Source organism: Leopardus geoffroyi, chromosome B1 (genome assembly GCF_018350155.1).
Source record: "Leopardus geoffroyi isolate Oge1 chromosome B1, O.geoffroyi_Oge1_pat1.0, whole genome shotgun sequence".
NCBI classification, from domain to species: Eukaryota; Metazoa; Chordata; class Mammalia; order Carnivora; family Felidae; genus Leopardus; species Leopardus geoffroyi.
Genome location: NC_059327.1, coordinates 13,971,346 through 13,988,249, shown reverse-complemented (window position 1 = coordinate 13,988,249; position 16,904 = coordinate 13,971,346). Strand labels below are relative to the sequence as shown.

Here is a 16,904-nt window from a genome sequence, read left to right as displayed (position 1 = left end):
CCAAAAGAACTTACAACAGGTACCCAAGCAATTACGTGTACATGCATGTTCACAGAAGCACTATTTACAGGAGCCAAAAAGTGGCCACACCTCAAACGTGCATCAGTGGATGAATGGATAAATGACGTGCGGTCTGTACATGCAACGCAGTGTTGTTGTCCCGCCGTAAAAAGGAAGGAAGTGCCTATACACGCTACCGTGCGGATGGCCTCCAAAATACGATGCTAAGTAAGGCCAGACCCAAAAGGCCACATATGATATGATTCTAGGAGACAAATCCATACAGATAGAAAGTACGGGAGGAGTTGTCGGGAGCTAGGGGGAGGAGTGAGTGGACAGAGACTCTAGAAGGGTAGAAACGTTCTGGAATCAGACAGAGATAGTGCTTGCACAACCCTGGGAATTGTCGTAAATGCCACTGAACTGTTCGCTTTAAAGCGGTTCATTAGGTGGTGTGTGAACCGAACCTCAATAAACTATTTTTTTGTAAATAGGAACGAGTCATAACAATGCAAAGACTCCAAGTGAGTAAGGTATTTTCACAAGAGGAAGTTAAATAATAAAAATGCGTGAAAATGCGTAACTTCACTAATAATAAAAAGAAGCGCCAAAGAAAACGAGGCTTGATTTAATTTGCAGCCTATTAGGGTATCAAGTTTTTGTTTTTGTTTTGCTTTGTCTTAATGAAACGCAGTTCTGGCGAGGATGTGAGGAATCAGTTACTTTCATTTGTTGCTGGTAATTTCGCAACTTGATACATTCCTTTTAAGAGACAATTTGGCAGTATTAAAAAAAACCATTGAAATGCTGACTCCATTTACCCTAGGAATGCCATTCTTACCCAGTCCCCCTGACTCCTGTCCCAGAGGACCACTCCAACACAGGCTCGGCTGCCATCTAAGGCGGCTGACGGCCTGCTCTCCGCCACCCCCCCCCCACCAGCCTGTTCTCCGAGCTTCTCAGAGGCACGGCCCCCGCTCTTTTCTCTGCATTCCCGGCATCATATCCACTTCATACGTAGCCAGCTCGTAATCCATGCTGACTGAATGGACGCAGGTTAGAAGGAAAGAACTGGAGAGGAATGAAAACAATTACGGAAGGGCTGTTGTTGGTTTGCTTGTTTGTTTGTTTTTAATTTTCAATGTATATAAATGTAACAGTAAATGCATTTACTGTGAGCAAGATGAAGGTTAGTATTTAGGTGATAGTTGATGACTATGTGCATGAACAGTTGATAATAAGGTGAGAGTTAACTATGGGACAGGCTAGGAGAAAAATCTTTCAATACGGCCCCCAAAATCTCTGGCCCTGTAACTTATTTTAGCCTATTATAATTACATTATGCACCACAAATGAACAGCTAAACAGAAAACACATTCTTCGTTGCAGAGAGGTAAGAGAATTTATTGCAGGTGTTTCAATAATTCGGCAATTTTTTACCAAGTATTTGACCCTACGGAAGAAAACAGGGTGGTCAACACACTTTAACCTGAACCTCTTCTGTGTCCTAAGTGTCAAGAAATGTTTGCCCACTGGATTACTTGGTTTTGGAAAACAGCTTGAGATTTTAAGTGGCTATGTCGGTAAAGAAGGTAGGAATGCGGGCGAGAGGAAGCGGGCTTAACAGATTATTATCCCAACAAACAAACCCACCACCAAGACTGCCCCGTCCTCCTGCCTCCCGCTCAGACAGGACAACCACCACGGGCTCCATCCCAGACAAGAATGCAAGACGCTGGAGGACTTACTCTGGAGGATGTGCTGTCCCCAGAACAACAAAGAAGGGACCCACAGCACACCCCTCTGGATGGCTAGAACCTTGCTGGATTCGTCCTCTTCCTTCAAGAGGCTTCCCGAATGGTTGCAATGGTCCTGCACTCATTTGATCAAAAGCTAAGGAACTAGAGGGCTCCTGGGCAGCTCAGTTGGTTGAGCGCCCAACTCTTGATTTCGGCTCAGGCACGATCTCACGGTTCGTGGGTTCAAGTCCTGCCTCAGGCTCTTCGCTGACAGTGTGGAGCCTGCGTGGGATTCTCATTCTCTTTCTCTCTCTCTGCCCCTCCCTTGCACTCTCTCTCTCTCAAAATAAATAAATAAACTTAAAAAAACACAACAACAACTAAGTAACTAGGAAGATGTTTTTTAATCCCTAACACCTTATCACATAGGGATAACCCCAGGTAACAAGTGGTTTCATTCCAGGCTGTTTTTCTTAAATAAGCGTATGCACCCATATACGGAAGCACATACAATATTATGCACAATTTTTACAAGATTGGTGTTAAATTAAATAAACTATACAGACACTACAGTTTTGAGCCTTGCCCTAAAAAACGCAACTAATATATTCTCATTATGAAAAATATATAAAATAGAATAAACTATTATTAAAGTCCTGCCTTCATTTCCCTATACAATGATCTATATTCCAATACGTTGGTTCTTTTCAGTCCATAATTGCGATTATCAAACATACAAACAGGCTCATACTGTGTGCATTTTCTAGGACTTTATTTAGTTTGCAATACAAGTTAGAAACCTTTCAATGATCGTCGCTACAGGTTGACCTCAATCTTCTAATATCTACATACACAGAATGGATTACAGCCCATTATTTGACTAATCACTAATTAACAGACATCAGTTTCAACTTCCTTCGAGAGGAATTAATGCTTCAATGAACATACTTGTAAATATTTTAGCTCTCAGAGTATTTTTTAGAATAAATTTCTGACAATGAGTCAAAGAACATAACCTACTTGTAAAATTCAAAAGTGTCAGTGTGCATTAGAGAGACGTTAAAGACATATTACCATTGGAATTTTTTTGAATGTTCACTTATTTATTTTGGGAGACAGTGAAAGCGTGCACACAGGAATGCTAGAGAGAGAGGGAGACAGAGAATGCCAACCTGATTCCATACTGTCAGTGCAGAGCCCGACACAGGGTTCGATCCCATGACCCTGGGATCATGACCTGAGCCAAAATCAAGAGTCGGACACCAAACCGACTGAGCCACCTAGGTGCCCCATCATTTAAATTTTTTAACTCTGATACCTACTCTCCTCCACGTGGGCATTACCAATTTGCACTCTCATCCACAATGGAAGTGAGCACCATTACCCCTGATATGGTCGAAAGGGGAGGAGGAATCTCATAATTATTAGTAAGGTTTGTAACTTTTATTTTTTTCCTCTCTCTCTTTTTTTTTTTACATTAAAAAAAACTGTTTATTTTTATGGCGGGGGGGGGGGGGGGAGGACAGGCAGCGAGAGAGAGGGCAACAGACTCTGAAGCGAGCTCTGTGCTTTCAGCAGTGAGCCAGATGTGGGGCTTGAACTCACAAGCCCTGAGATAATGACCTGAGCTGAAGTTGTACCCTTAACCAACTGAGCCACCCAGGTGCCCCTGTCACTTTTCTATATGTTTATTTGCTTCCTTTGTGAATTGCTCTTTTCTTTTTAATTTGAGAGAGAGAGAGAGAGAGAGAGAGAGAGAGAAAGAGAGAGAGAGAGATCAAGGGCAGGGGAGAGGAGCAGAGGAAGAGAGAGAGAGAGAATTTAAACCTGACGCAGGGCTCAATCCCACGACTGGGATCAAAACCTGAGCCAAAATCAAGACTTGGACGCTCAACTGACTGAGCCACCCAGGAGTCCCTAAATTGACCTTTTTGAAACTGTGCGGTCTGCCCTTCTTATTGATTTGTAGCAACCTGTGATATACGCTGGCATTAATCCTTTGTCAAGTTGCAAATATTTTTTTCCCACGGATATTACTTGTCCGTGAACTTTGTTTACGATGAGTATATTAAGACTGATTATTTAAAAGTGTTGGGAGGGCAACTGGGTGGCTTAGTCAGTTAAGCGTGTGACTTCAGCTCAGGTCACGATCTCACAGTTCGTGGGTTCGAGCCCCACGTCGGGCTCTGTGCTGACAGCTCAGAGCCTGGAGCTTGCTTTGAGTTCTGTGTCTCCTTCTCTCTCTGTCCCTTCTCCGCTCACACTCTCTCTCAAAAATAAGTAAACATTAAAAATAAAATAAGATAAAAGCGTTGGGAAAATTGGATGGCCAGTTAGGGGAAAAAAGCTAGGTCCCAGATCATCCTTCCAAAAAAAGTTAATTCCAGATAAATCAAAAGAATCGCATGGGATAAGTGAAACTGAAGTACGAAACCAACTAGAACAAAAGATACACAAAAATTCTTTAAGACTTCCGGGTTCCATTTCCACATCCAGTGTTTCAAATTGTGGTCCTTTAACACTTGCCATTGAAAATAAATACAATGAGAACACAATCATACGAGAAATTGTAAAGAGCTGCTGACAAGAGACGTTAAGCTTACAGGTTGCTCTCTTTGTTGGAAAGGCAATTAATGAGAATCAGAAAGGTGCTGAAGTCATATTAGCACCAGACAGACTTTCTCCTTTACCTGACTGGAAGAGCTGAAAGAAAAGTAAAATAGAAAAATAATATGACTAATGTGATGTCCCTGTTCTACTACCCCCACCTTGGGAAACCTGGTCCCAGACCAGTGGAAGACCCCCAGCAAGGAGTTGGCATAACAGGGACAGATTTTAATTTAGGAAAGTGAACCTAACGGCAGCTCACTGAACGGAATGAAGCAGTGGTCCCCGAACCAAGAGCGTTAGCATCATCTGGTGACTTATTAGAAATACAAGTGATCGACCCCCTCCCCTCAAACCACGAAGTCAGGAACTCTGAGGGTGGGGCCGCACCCTGCACCTGCCTCCGACGCCTGCTACAGGATGAGAGGCCCTGGACTGGAGAGACGCTGAAACATCTCGAGGTTCCATTTTACCATCACGTCGTAAGCAACGGCAATTAACAAGGAGAAAGGAAACCAACATGGTGGCAGACAGGAGGGCTGTCTAGGGAAGGCGATAGTAGCATCTGAGGCTGCCGGGGAGGAGAAAAGCCTCCTGGTCAATGCAGAGTTCCCGGCCATGGATATTTGGAAGTGGAAGCTGGATAAAGAAGGGCTGGAGTGTTACTGAAACAATGCGCTCCCTGCACACGAAAGAGGCTGACTGAGCAAGTCTCCGATTCTGTGCTTTGAGTAGAGCGAGATCAGGATGGGTCAGCAAAGTCATCGGGAATTAATTTAAGTTATGCCATGTGTGAGGTGGCAGAGGGACACACAGGTAAAATATGGACCCAAATTTCCACAGGGGGATGGGAAGCTGGAAGAGATCAATGAGCCAGACGAGGCCTTGCTTGGGATGTGCCCACAGTCAACCGGACAAAAGCAGATGGCAAAAAGAAGCCTTAGAAAACGGACTTCCACCGGAAGAGGGAAAAAGCCCCAGTTCACTCTCTGATCGTTTCATTCCTGCCAATAGGAAGTAATGAGAAACTCCCCACAGAGGAACATTTCATTCACGCGTGCATCGGGTCACCAAATATTGACCAAACGTCTCCTCCAAGCTCCGGACTTACAGGATGTGTGAGGCATGGGTCTCGTCCGTCCCCCAGTGGTTTCTCCACAGATGACCGGTGACCGGCTGCCCTCTAGATGTAGGCCTGGCCTAAAATTCTCGCCCCGTGATCGCTAAGTGTTTGCTTTGAAAACCCATCCCTGAGTGTGTGCCTGTTTGTCGTAGGACCAGAAAATCACTGAATTAACACGAGGGAGGCCGTTCAGCCGAACACAAGGTAATCCTCTTAACACCGTATCAGACTCTCCACGGACTGAAGCACCCGGCTCTCCGGCTTATGTCCCACCGACCCCGTTTGTTAAAAGGGAAGGAATCTCGGCAGCCGGGAAACCCGGCGGGCAGAAGCGACACGGGGACCGCCTCTCCTCCACACGCTGACCAGGCCTTCACTACCGTGCTCTCCTGCCACCTGACCATGGGGAGCAGCCACTGCTCGTGTCGAGACCTCGTAACCCCAAGCCCAGCTGTTGTCGGTACTATTTAAGAGCGTTACTGGAGGGGCGCCTGGGTGGCTCAGTCGGTTAAGCACCCGACTTCGGCTCAGGTCCTGATCTCACAGTCTGTGAGCTCGAGCCCCATGTCGGGCTGTGGCTCACAGCTCGGAGCCTGGAGCCTGCTTCGGATTCTATGTCTCCCTCTCTCCTGACCCTCCCTGTTCATGCTCTGTCTCTCTCTGTCTCAAAAATAAACAAACATTAAAAAAAAAAATTTAAAAAAAAACCAGCATTACTGGAATGTAACTTCTGCACCATAAAGTCTGCCCATCGCTTAAGCGTACAAATCAGAGATTTTGAGTAAATCTATGGAGTTAGAAACACCACGCAAGCTAAGTTTAGCACGTTCCCACCAATCCCCGAAGATCCCTTGTGCCTAGGTGCAGTCACCCCCTGATCCCTACCCCCTGCCCCCGGCAACCACCAATTTACCTTCTGTCTCTACAGATTTGCTTTTCTGGAATTTCACCTAAACGGAGTCCTACGGCGTGTGGCTTCTTGTGCCTGTCTTTTTATTCAGCGCGTCATTTGGGTTTTTTTGAGGTTCATCCATATTGCTGTGTGCGTGTCAAGAATCTGTTCCCTTTCTTGCAAAATAGCATTCTATTGTATGGATGTACCACGTTTTGTATCCGCTCACGGCTTTACAGACTTTGGGACTGTTTCTGCCAGTGTGAATAAGGCTGCTATAAACATGTGCAAACAAACTTAGCGTTTGCAAGAGGAAAAAAAAAAAAAAAATGATCAGACTTCAAGCTCGGCGTGAAGGGCCAAGTTTCACGACGTGGTTGGCACGAGCTACTGGCACCGTGGGCCACAAACGCAAAACATGAGAGAAGAAGGAAAAACCAGCTCGGACCAACAAGGTATTCGCTTATTAACCTCATTAACACCAGAAAATCACGATGTTTGCCGGCTGGCAGAGGGTGGCAGTCCTACACGACCTCGCTTGCCTGGAAGCAGGACATCTGCACTTTGGATGCCTGCTCCACTGACTGCTGAAAGCCTCAGTGAGTCCACAAGAAGCAGAAAACCGTGAGCCTGACATACAAGCAGCAGAAACGTGCTTTCGTGTGCTATCTGCAGCTCCCTCGGCCTGGACACCCTCCCTGCCTCCCTCCCTCCCCTTTTCCAGGGCTCTCTCCTTCCCCAGTTTCTCCTTACGCTTGTCCTTTAAAATCCAACTTCCTTAAGAGGTCATTCAGAAAGCACCTTCTTCCCAGGCAAGCCTTCCTGCCCCCGAGGCTGGGCTGTTTAATTGCACTGGGTGAGCTCCGGTTTGGGAACTGGCTTTCCCATTCAGATTGGTCATTTTCCGCACTGTTTATATTTTTCTAGTTCACTTGCCTATTCTGTTCACTAAGTCCCGCCCGGTTTTTTTTTCTGAGCGCATAGCACGGCACTGGCTCAACAGATGTTAGAGAAAACGAGTGAGTGAGTGATTTCTAGCCACACCTCTCCGTGGAGATACTGCATATCAGAGCCAACATCTACCTGATAATTCCATGGTGGGGGCGGTTCATAGCCACACGGAATGTGTAACTCCCATGAAACATAACCCCTGACCCCCAACCGCACTCCTTCCCTGAGACTCCCCATCTTGGAAAATGCCATGATCTTCAACCCAGATGCTGGAGTCACAGCTCCTGATGCCCTCCCCCCCCCCCCCCCCCCTCCCCCCCCCAGTCAATCCATCAGAAATCCTGCAGGCTCAGCCTCCAGACGCAGCCTCCACCCGCACGGCTCACTTTCTCCACCTCCCTCGACGGCCGGCTCTCGCCGCGGTCCCCACACCCCTCTCCTCAGAAGCGCCCACTCTTACCGGTGCGGTGCGTATCCTTCCGGATCGGTCTCCGCACATAGCTAGAAAACCATTCGCAGCGTTAACATAAATAATACACTGCAGGTGTCATTCTGCAGTTCACTTTACTCATTCAACAATGTAACTTGGGACCTTTCCTTTGCCATCTCATTTTTGACAGGTTTAGATCACGGTTTATTTAGCCTTTTCAGCACAGTCCAGGACTGATGGACACTCGAACCGTATCTAAAAGCAACACCGGACTGAATATTCCAGAAGGCACTGCCCGCTGCACAGCTACCCACAGGCTCGCAGGAGGGCAGCTCCTCAGGGGAAGGTGACTTCAGGCCGAGGTGACTGGTGTGGGGGGGTTTCTGGCTCTGCAGCCCCGAGCCCGGTGGCTGTGGGACGGTGGGCACAGCTACGGCGGGCCGGGTTCTGGCCGCCACCACGAGCACATGAGCAGGCCGCTGGTTTCAAGGCTGGAGAATTCTGAGAATTAAAAGCCCTGGTGACTTGTGGGGACGTATCTGGTGCTTCACTCCTACCCTCTGGTTTCGACTATTTATAGTTTACGTCTACGGACGTTGTTCCATGTAGGGACAAAGCCAACGCACGGCATACTGTTCGTCACGGGAAGCTTGTGCTGTTTCAGCAGATCCCCACTCTGTCAAGCCTGCCCGGATGAACGCCCCAAGAAAGTGTGTGGGTTTGGCCCCGTGAGCACTGCATTCCTGATAGGTTTGACTGGAAAAGTTTCCTCGATGCTCTGGTGATCCTATTAGCAGAGGCCGGTCGGTCTTGCGTTAAGGGGTCTCTTCGGGACCGACCCAAATGGAGGATCTAGCATTTCACCATCAGGGGCCTTGCAGGGGCCCAGAGTGGAGAAGGGACTCTCAGGTAAACACAGGTCTTCGAGAACGTGAAGACCACGGAGACGTCTGACCAGCTTCCCACAAATTAAACCGCATCCGACTGCTTCCAAAGAGAGCTCTGAGGTGCAGGAGGCCTCGGCCTCTGTGTACCTGAGGTTTCTCATACCGGAGGAAACGCGCCTGCTGGAAGGCGTGCTGGTTTCAAAGCTGACTGTTTATAAACAGGCAAGAAATGTATGCCTGCACCCATAAATGTTACTTGGAAATTCTGGGGATAACATCGGCTACGGGCTTTTGAAGATAATTTATTTATTTACTTATTTATTTGAGAGACCGAGAGTGACCACGAGTGGGGGAGGAGGGCAGAGAGAGAGACTCGTAAGCAAGCTCCACACTCAGCGCGGAGCCGCAGGGCTCGATCCTAGGACCCTGGGATCAAGACCTAAGCTGAAATGAAATGTCAGACCCTCAACCAACTGAGCCACCAGGCGCCCCCTACTTTTTAAACTTAGTTAAGTTGTGGTCAGTAGTTTCTATAGAGTATCTATTCACATATTTTATATATAATGTCACCGTTAAGAGGAGGAAACATCCACTCAAGTATTTTAGGTATAATGTCTTCATTATGAAGAGAAAACATCTTTCTATCATTTAGCCATTCTTAAACTTTTCTTGGTGTATATCAAAGGAGTATAACAAACATTTAAAGCTTCTGACCAAAGATCCTACAGTTTACTTCCATTTCTTTGTAATAGACTGTTTTCTATCAAATTTAAAGGTTATAATTTTAAGGTATTAACACTGGGACCTAATTTGCCTCTTCCGTGACATGCGTATACTGGACTGAGCCAGATTTGAATTTTTTATTATTCATTTATTTATTTATTTTTAAAGGCTTTGTTTATTTAAAAAAAATTTTTTTTTCAACGTTTATTTATTTTTGAGACAGAGAGAGACAGAGCATGAACGGGGCAGGGGCAGAGAGAGAGGGAGACACAGAATCAGAAGCAGGCTCCAGGCTCTGAGCCATCAGTCCAGAGCCCGACGCAGGGCTCGAACTCACAGACCGCGAGATCGTGACCTGGCTGAAGTCGGACGCTTAACCGACTGCGCCACCCAGGCGCCCCAAAGGCTTTGTTTATTTTTGAACGAGAGAGAGACAGAGAGAGAGAGAGAGAGACAGAGAACACAAGTAGGGGAGGGGCAGAGAGAGAGGGAACACAGAATCCAAAGCAGGCTTCAGGCTCTGAGCTGTCACCACAGAGCCCGATGTGGGGCTCGAACCCATGAACTGCAAGATCATGACCTGAGCTGAAGTCGGATGCTTAACCAACTGAGCCACCCAGGTGCCCCCAAATTTGAAGTTTCGTTTAAAGCACATGTTTTCAGTGACCAATTTAATAGATCACGTGTAATCCCCATCCCTTCAATTTATAGTTTAGGTGACTATCTTCCTTCTTATTTTGTTTTTTAATTGACTTGATGTAATATGAACGAGAGGCAGACGTTTGTGTAGAAGTCACTGAGATTTGCAGGCTGCTTGTTAACTCAGCAGGGCTGAGTAATGCACAAGTCTATCCAAAATAATCACTGTACATCATATCACTCAGTTGATTTCCTCAAAGTTACTATCAGGTCTGATTCGTCTTGCTTACTGATGTGGTCTTTCTTGGTACCTCCTCACCACCGTCCTGTCCACCCCCGCAGTCCTCGGTGTCCAGAACAAAGGCCGGTGTTCATTCAACACGCGATCAATAAATGTGCTTTCCGCCAATCGCTGCGTCCGTACCGATGCCCCCATCGACCACACACTACATCACCTTCGGGATACTAGACTTCTGCATTGAAAAGCACCTCATCGTGGCCCCGAGGACAGCTAACACACAAACCAAAAGAATCACAGAATCTTTTAAACCTCCAGGGTTGGGATTTCAAGAATCAAATCTGAGAGAACGAAGAAATGTTCCCAAGCAGCCTAAGCGATGGCACTAACACGCTACAAATCAATTCCATACCTAGCATTCGCTTGGCTAGTTAAACACAGGACTGAATTTTGGTAACTTATATGAAGACTATCTCTGGTGGTATTTCCTTGTGCTCTCACTCTCTATTTTCCTCTGGCATAGCACCAGGCCGTCGAAGCACTAAGAATTAGACATATGGAATGCCAGGAATGTCTGATAACTATACTACCTTCAGAGATCAGCCCTTCGTCGTAAACAAAAATGCACGCCCTCTGAGCTTCGACTCAGATTCGCTGTGAAGCAAACGCAAGTCATGAGGCCGAATGCTGGCAAAGGGTACAAGGTGAAGTGGGGTGGGCCGGGAAAAGCACTAAATATAGTTCTTCATCACTGCAAAGATAAATATTGCTTCTTTATCTACAATGCTAATGAACTGAATGTGCAATGCATATTGCTTGGTTAGTTTTTAGATGAGTAACCCCTGACTTAGAAAAACAAGCCACTAAAATTACTTTCTAAAATAAAACCCAGCCCGTTCACACATACGGTCATTCCCCTCTCCTTACCAGGACCTCATCTTTAGTTATTTATCCAGTTCTATAGGTGCTGGGACTGGTCAAGATGAGTTAAAAGAAAAAATGCAAAACCCAAAAAGTTTGAAGAATTTGCTTTTAGTCCAAAAGAGAAATAACAACCAATTACAGCATGTTTATCTCAATTAGATTCCAATTTTTAAGGGGAAAAAAAGGTTATAAAAGAATTCTCGGAACAACTAAGGTAATTTAAATATACTAGATGTTAGGTAATATCACAGAACCTTTTTTGACTTTCCATAGCTGTGATAATTGGTCTTATGATGTGTAAGAGAATATTTTTGTTCTTGGAAGATGTATACAAAACTACGTAGTAGGGAAGGGTCATAGTATCTTAACTCACCTTCCAATGTTCCAGCAAAAAAGCTAAACATAGATATAAATATAATATACACATGTATGTAAAAACAGACGAAGGGAGGATAAAGCGAATACCGCCATAAGTCATTTGTCAGATCTAAGTAGAAGGTGTATGTGCATTCATTCTACTTTTTTTGTCTGTTTGAAATTTTTTATAATAAAAAGGTGGGGGAACATCCTTCATTAAGGAAATTCCAATAAACACAACAGACTCAATACACGTTTTCCTCTGGAACACAGCAAATGGGGTGAAAAAAGGCATAAACACAAAACGACAAAGGGCAGAGCAACGGACAAGTGCAACAAAATCTGAGGTAGTGAAAAGCAAATGGCTGGCCGAGGAGTAACCGACTTAGCAGACGCGTGAAACAGGAAACCTAATCGGCAAGAAAGCAAGCTCGGAAGCTGAGTGATCCACACTCCAAGCCCCTAACACGGTTCTGTAATTCCAGCATCGAGGACTTCAGGCGTTAGGCTGGGCTGGGAGGACGAGCTGGAAGTCCGTCTGGAAGTAGTCAAAGGTTCAGCCTGCTGGTGCCCATCCTGGTCAGCGACTGCAGGTTTCTTCTCTAGACAGACTCAATCAGAGAGGGATTGTGGGCTTCCAGGCAGCTGGTATGGCAGGAAGGAGGATTAAGGGACAGTCTACATACTGCCCAGCCAGCCTCCCAAGCCCCCTCTCCCTACCCAGCTTGTAGAATCTTGGTAGCTGGGCTTACGTTTACGGTAGGTAGGGGACGGTGGAGCTTTTCCTGGGAAAACTAACAAGAGCGGGAGAAGAAAGCTGTTGACACGAATGTCTGGGAGTACCACAGCAGGGAGCCTGAGCTCGATCGCTACCCAGTGAAGCCCGACCCACAAACACAGAGCTTCTAAAGAGCTTTAAATGCCTCCTTCTTAAATAGGACTGATAGCTGTACTAGTCAGGACAAGCCAGGTGACGCTGCAGTAAAAAACAATGCCAGTCTCAGTGGCTAAACAGAACAATCACCCATTTCCCACCCGAGCCAAGTTCAAAGTGAGTCTGGATGACTCCTCTAGGCAACTGGCCTCGATAGCATGGCTCAGCCATTCCAGAACACATTCCGGGTGACTGTGGCACCTCCATTCCAAGGTTACATGCATCTTGTGGGCAGGGAAGACATGTACATCACTTCTATTCATATTACACTGGCCAAAACAAGTCACATAAAAGCAGGGAAGTTAATCCTCTCATGTGCCTTGAAGGAGTTAAGAACCAGAATGACTGATATTAATTATGTCTAACATAGAAGTTAAGAACCTGTAAAATAAAAGCAGAATCTAAAACAAACACACTGGGGCACTTGGATGGCTCAGTTGGTTCAGTGTTCAATTCTTGACTTCAGCTAAGGTCGTGATCTCATGGTTTGTGAGATCAAGCCCTACATCAGGCTCTGCGCTAACAGTTCAAAGCCTGCTTGGGATTTTGTCTCTGCCCCTCCCCCGCTCGTGTACACACACACACACACACACACACACACACGCGCACACGCACACATGCACACACACTCTCTCTCTCTCTCTCAAAATAAATAAATAAACATTTAAAACAAACATACTGAGGGGCACCTGGGTGGCTCAGTTGGTTGAGCATCTGACTTTGGCTCAGGTCATGATCTCATGGCTCGTGGGTTCAAGCCCCACATCAGACTCTGTGCTGAAGCTCAGAGCCTGCAGACTACTTCGGATTCCGTGTCTCCCTCTCTCCCTCTGACCCCCCCCCACCCCCCATTTGTGCTCTGTCTCTCTTTCTCCCCAAAATAAACAAACACTAAAAAAATTAAAAATAAAAAAATAAAACAAACATACTGAAACAATGAAACAGGCAATGTAACGTGTAGGAGAAAATTTCAATTTAGCAGACATTTCAATCAGCACCTGCAGATAGTTACAACAGATCAAAAGAAAAATATCCAGAATATTAAAACTCTTGGAAATAAACAATATGATAGTAGAAATGAACTCAATTATTAAGTGTTAGATCAAGTTAAGAAAATTTCCCAGACAGTAAGATCAACAGAAGAAGGGAAAAGACAGGAAAATTGGAGGACTGATATCTGACAGCCTGGAGTTTCAGAGACAGAAAATAAGGTATACATGAAGGAGAAGATATTATCAAAGATATAGTGCAAGAAAATTTCTCTGAATGGAATGACATAGGTTTCTAAATTGTATATGGCCCACTCAGAACCATGGTTAAGAAAAGACCTGAATCAGAGCGCAACATTGTTAAATTTTAGAACATGAAGGCAAAGAGAAAAGTCTCAAAGCTTCCGAGAGGAAAGAGGTCACCAAAACCAAACAAATTAAGAACCAGAAAGGCTATCCACTAACAATAAATTTTCTGAAAAAGAAATTTAAAAAATGGATCCCATTCATAGCAGCATCAATCAATAAAATACTTAGGAATAAATTTAACCAAGGAGGTAAAAGACCCCTGCTGTGAGATTTATAAGACATTAACGAAAGAAACTGAAGAAGGCACAAGTAAGCAGAAAGGTATCTCATGCTGAGAGAACTGGAAGAATCCTAACGGTGTCAATACTACCAAAAGCCTTATAGAGATTGATGCCATCCCTATCAATATTCCAATGCGATTTTTTACACATGTAGGAAAAAACGCTCTGAAAATCTATATGGAAGCACAAAAGACCCCAAAGAGCCAAAGAAATCCTGAGAAAGAAGAACAAAGCAGGAGGCATCACATTGCCTGATTTCAAGCTATAGCATCAAAATACTATGATACTGGCAGAAAAACAAATAGACCAGGGGAACAGAATTGAGAACCCAGAAGTAAACCCAAGCATATAAGGCTAACTAATATTTGACAAAGGAGGCAAAATACTCGGTGGAGAAAAGCCAGTCTCTTCAATAGATGGTGCCGAAATAACTTGATATTCACATGTACAGAACGCAACTGACCCCTGTCTTAAATCACTCACAACAGTTAACTTAAAATGTATTAAAGACTTAAACGTAAGACCTGAAACCATGAAACTCCTAGAAGAAAACATAGGAATAAAGCTCCCTGACGTGGGTCTTGGTAATGAATTTTTGAATATGATACCTAAAGCACAAGCAACAAAATAAAAAATAAACAGGTAGGATTTCATCAAACGAGGAAACGTCTGCACACCAAAAGAAATCATCGCCAAAGTGAAAAGACAACCTACAAAATGAGAAAAAACAATTTGCAAACAATATACCTGATAAGGAGTTAATATCCAAAATATTGGGGAACTCATAGAACTTAACAGCAAAAACAAACAAACCGCAAATAGCCCATTTAAAAAAATGGGCAGAGAACCTAGATAGACATTTTTCCAAAGAAGATCTACAAAAGGCCAACAGGTACATGAAAAAATACTCAACATCATTGGGGAAATGCAAATTAAAACCGCAATGAAGTATCACCTCACACCTATTAGAATGGTCATCATCAAAAAAGATGAGATAGCAAATGTAGGTATGGATGCGTAGAAAAGGGAATCCTTGTAGACCGTCGGTGGGAATGTAAACTGGCATAGCCACTATGGAGGAACCTCAAACAATTAAAAATAGAACTACCATAGGATCCAGCAATTCCACTTGTGGGAATATATACACAAGAAATGAAAACACTAATTCCAAGAGGTGTCTGCACCCCTATGTTCATTGCAGCATTCTCTACAACAGCCAAGACATGGAAACAACCTAAGTGTCCATCGATATATGAATGGATAAAGAAGCTATGGTATATACATACAACAGAATATTATTCAGCCTTAAAAATTGAGGAAATTCAACCATTTGCAACAACATGGATGGACCTTGAAGATATTATGCAAGTGAACTAAGTCAAACAGAGAAGGACAGACACTGGACAATTTCACTTATATGTGGAATCTTATAAAACAAACAAATTCATAGAAAAAGATCATACTCGTGGTTGCTAGAGGCCAAAGGTGTGGGAAGGGGAAATTGGAGGAGGGTGGTCAAAAGGTACAAACTCCCAGTTATAAGATAGATAAGTTCCAGGGATGGAATGTACAATATGGTGACTATAACTAGCACTGCTATATGATATACAGAAAAGTTGCAAAAAAAATAAACACGAAGAATTCTCATCACAAGGAGAAATTTTCTTTTTTCTCTTTTTTTGTCATATGCATATCATATGATGGATATTGGTTGAACCTTCTATAATTATTTCACAATAAATATCATGTTGTATACCTTCAACTTACAATTATTTCTCAATAAAACTGGAAAAGCAAGAATCAGAGCCATCAGACTTCTCAAACACAAGACTGAAAGCTACAAGTCAGTAGAGCAATATCATCAGATTTTTGAATGCGAATTATTTCCAACCTGGAATTATATCCCCAGCTAAAATATCAATCAGATATGAGAGTACAATAATGTGGCATTTTCTGAGATGAGAAGCCCCAACAAATTCATCTCTTATGGCCCCGTTCTAACAGAACTCTACCAAAATGACAGAAGAAACCAGGAAGACTGGGATCCAAAAATTAAAACATCTAGCACAGGTAAACGACAAATGAAATCTACGATATGACAGTAAATGGAGATCCCATAAACATATGACATGTGTAGCAGTTATAGTGATAACCAGTCTGAAGTGGAGACCAAGAACAGAAGGAGGCAGGAAGTTTGAAACCAAAAGAACATCTGTTGTGTGTAAATGCACTGAGAGGAGCTTTATAATTTTGGCAGCTACTTGGTGAAAGGGACATAGAAAATAGAACCAATGGGGAAAAAAAAAAGAGATAATTATTAACCACAGGAAAAAAAAAACACAAAGGAAATTCAATTCTATTACACTAGATTGGTCATCCAGAAATAATATTTACATAGTCAAAAATGTAAACACTGAATACTGATTTCTTTACAAGGCTACAGAATACTCTGAGATGATGAGGGGAAAGGAAGTGTGTGTGTGCAGGAAGGGCACCAGTAAGAGAGCTGAATCCTTATCCAGAGCAGGAAGTTGATTCTTAAAACCTACAACTAAAAAATTAAGACATATAAATATGCTATTTAAAAACAGAGGTAGGGGCTCCTGGGTGGCTCAGTCAGTTAAGCATCAGCCTCTTGATTTCGGCTCAGGTCATGATCTCACAGTTGATGGGTTCAAGCCTGCTTGGGATTCTCCACACTCTACTGACAGTGTGGAGCCTGCTTGGGATTCTCTCTCTCCCCCTCTCTCTGCCCCTCCCCTGCTCTCTCACGCTCTCTCTCTTTCTCAAAATAAATAGATAAACTTTAAAAATTAAATAAATAAAAAATAAAAACACAGAGGCAAATACCAAAAGAAACCATTAAATATCTACATGTGTA

The 16,904-nt window shown here is 44.0% G+C and overlaps 1 protein-coding gene across 4 annotated transcripts in view; it reads right to left on the bottom strand.

Moving 5' to 3' along the window:
• WWC2 (WW and C2 domain containing 2) overlaps nucleotides 1-16,904 on the bottom strand; it is a 208,383-nt gene that overhangs the window by 115,353 nt on the left and 76,126 nt on the right. Inside the window, exon 1 of one of the 4 annotated variants that reach the window (XM_045452596.1) lies at nucleotides 10,282-16,781. The exons of the other annotated variants lie outside the window; for them this stretch is intronic. Within the exon in view, the coding sequence (XP_045308552.1) occupies nucleotides 10,282-10,427 (146 nt within the window). The 5' untranslated portion in view covers nucleotides 10,428-16,781. Of the gene's footprint in view, nucleotides 1-10,281; nucleotides 16,782-16,904 lie in introns of those variants that run through there. 4 annotated transcript variants of the gene reach the window in all.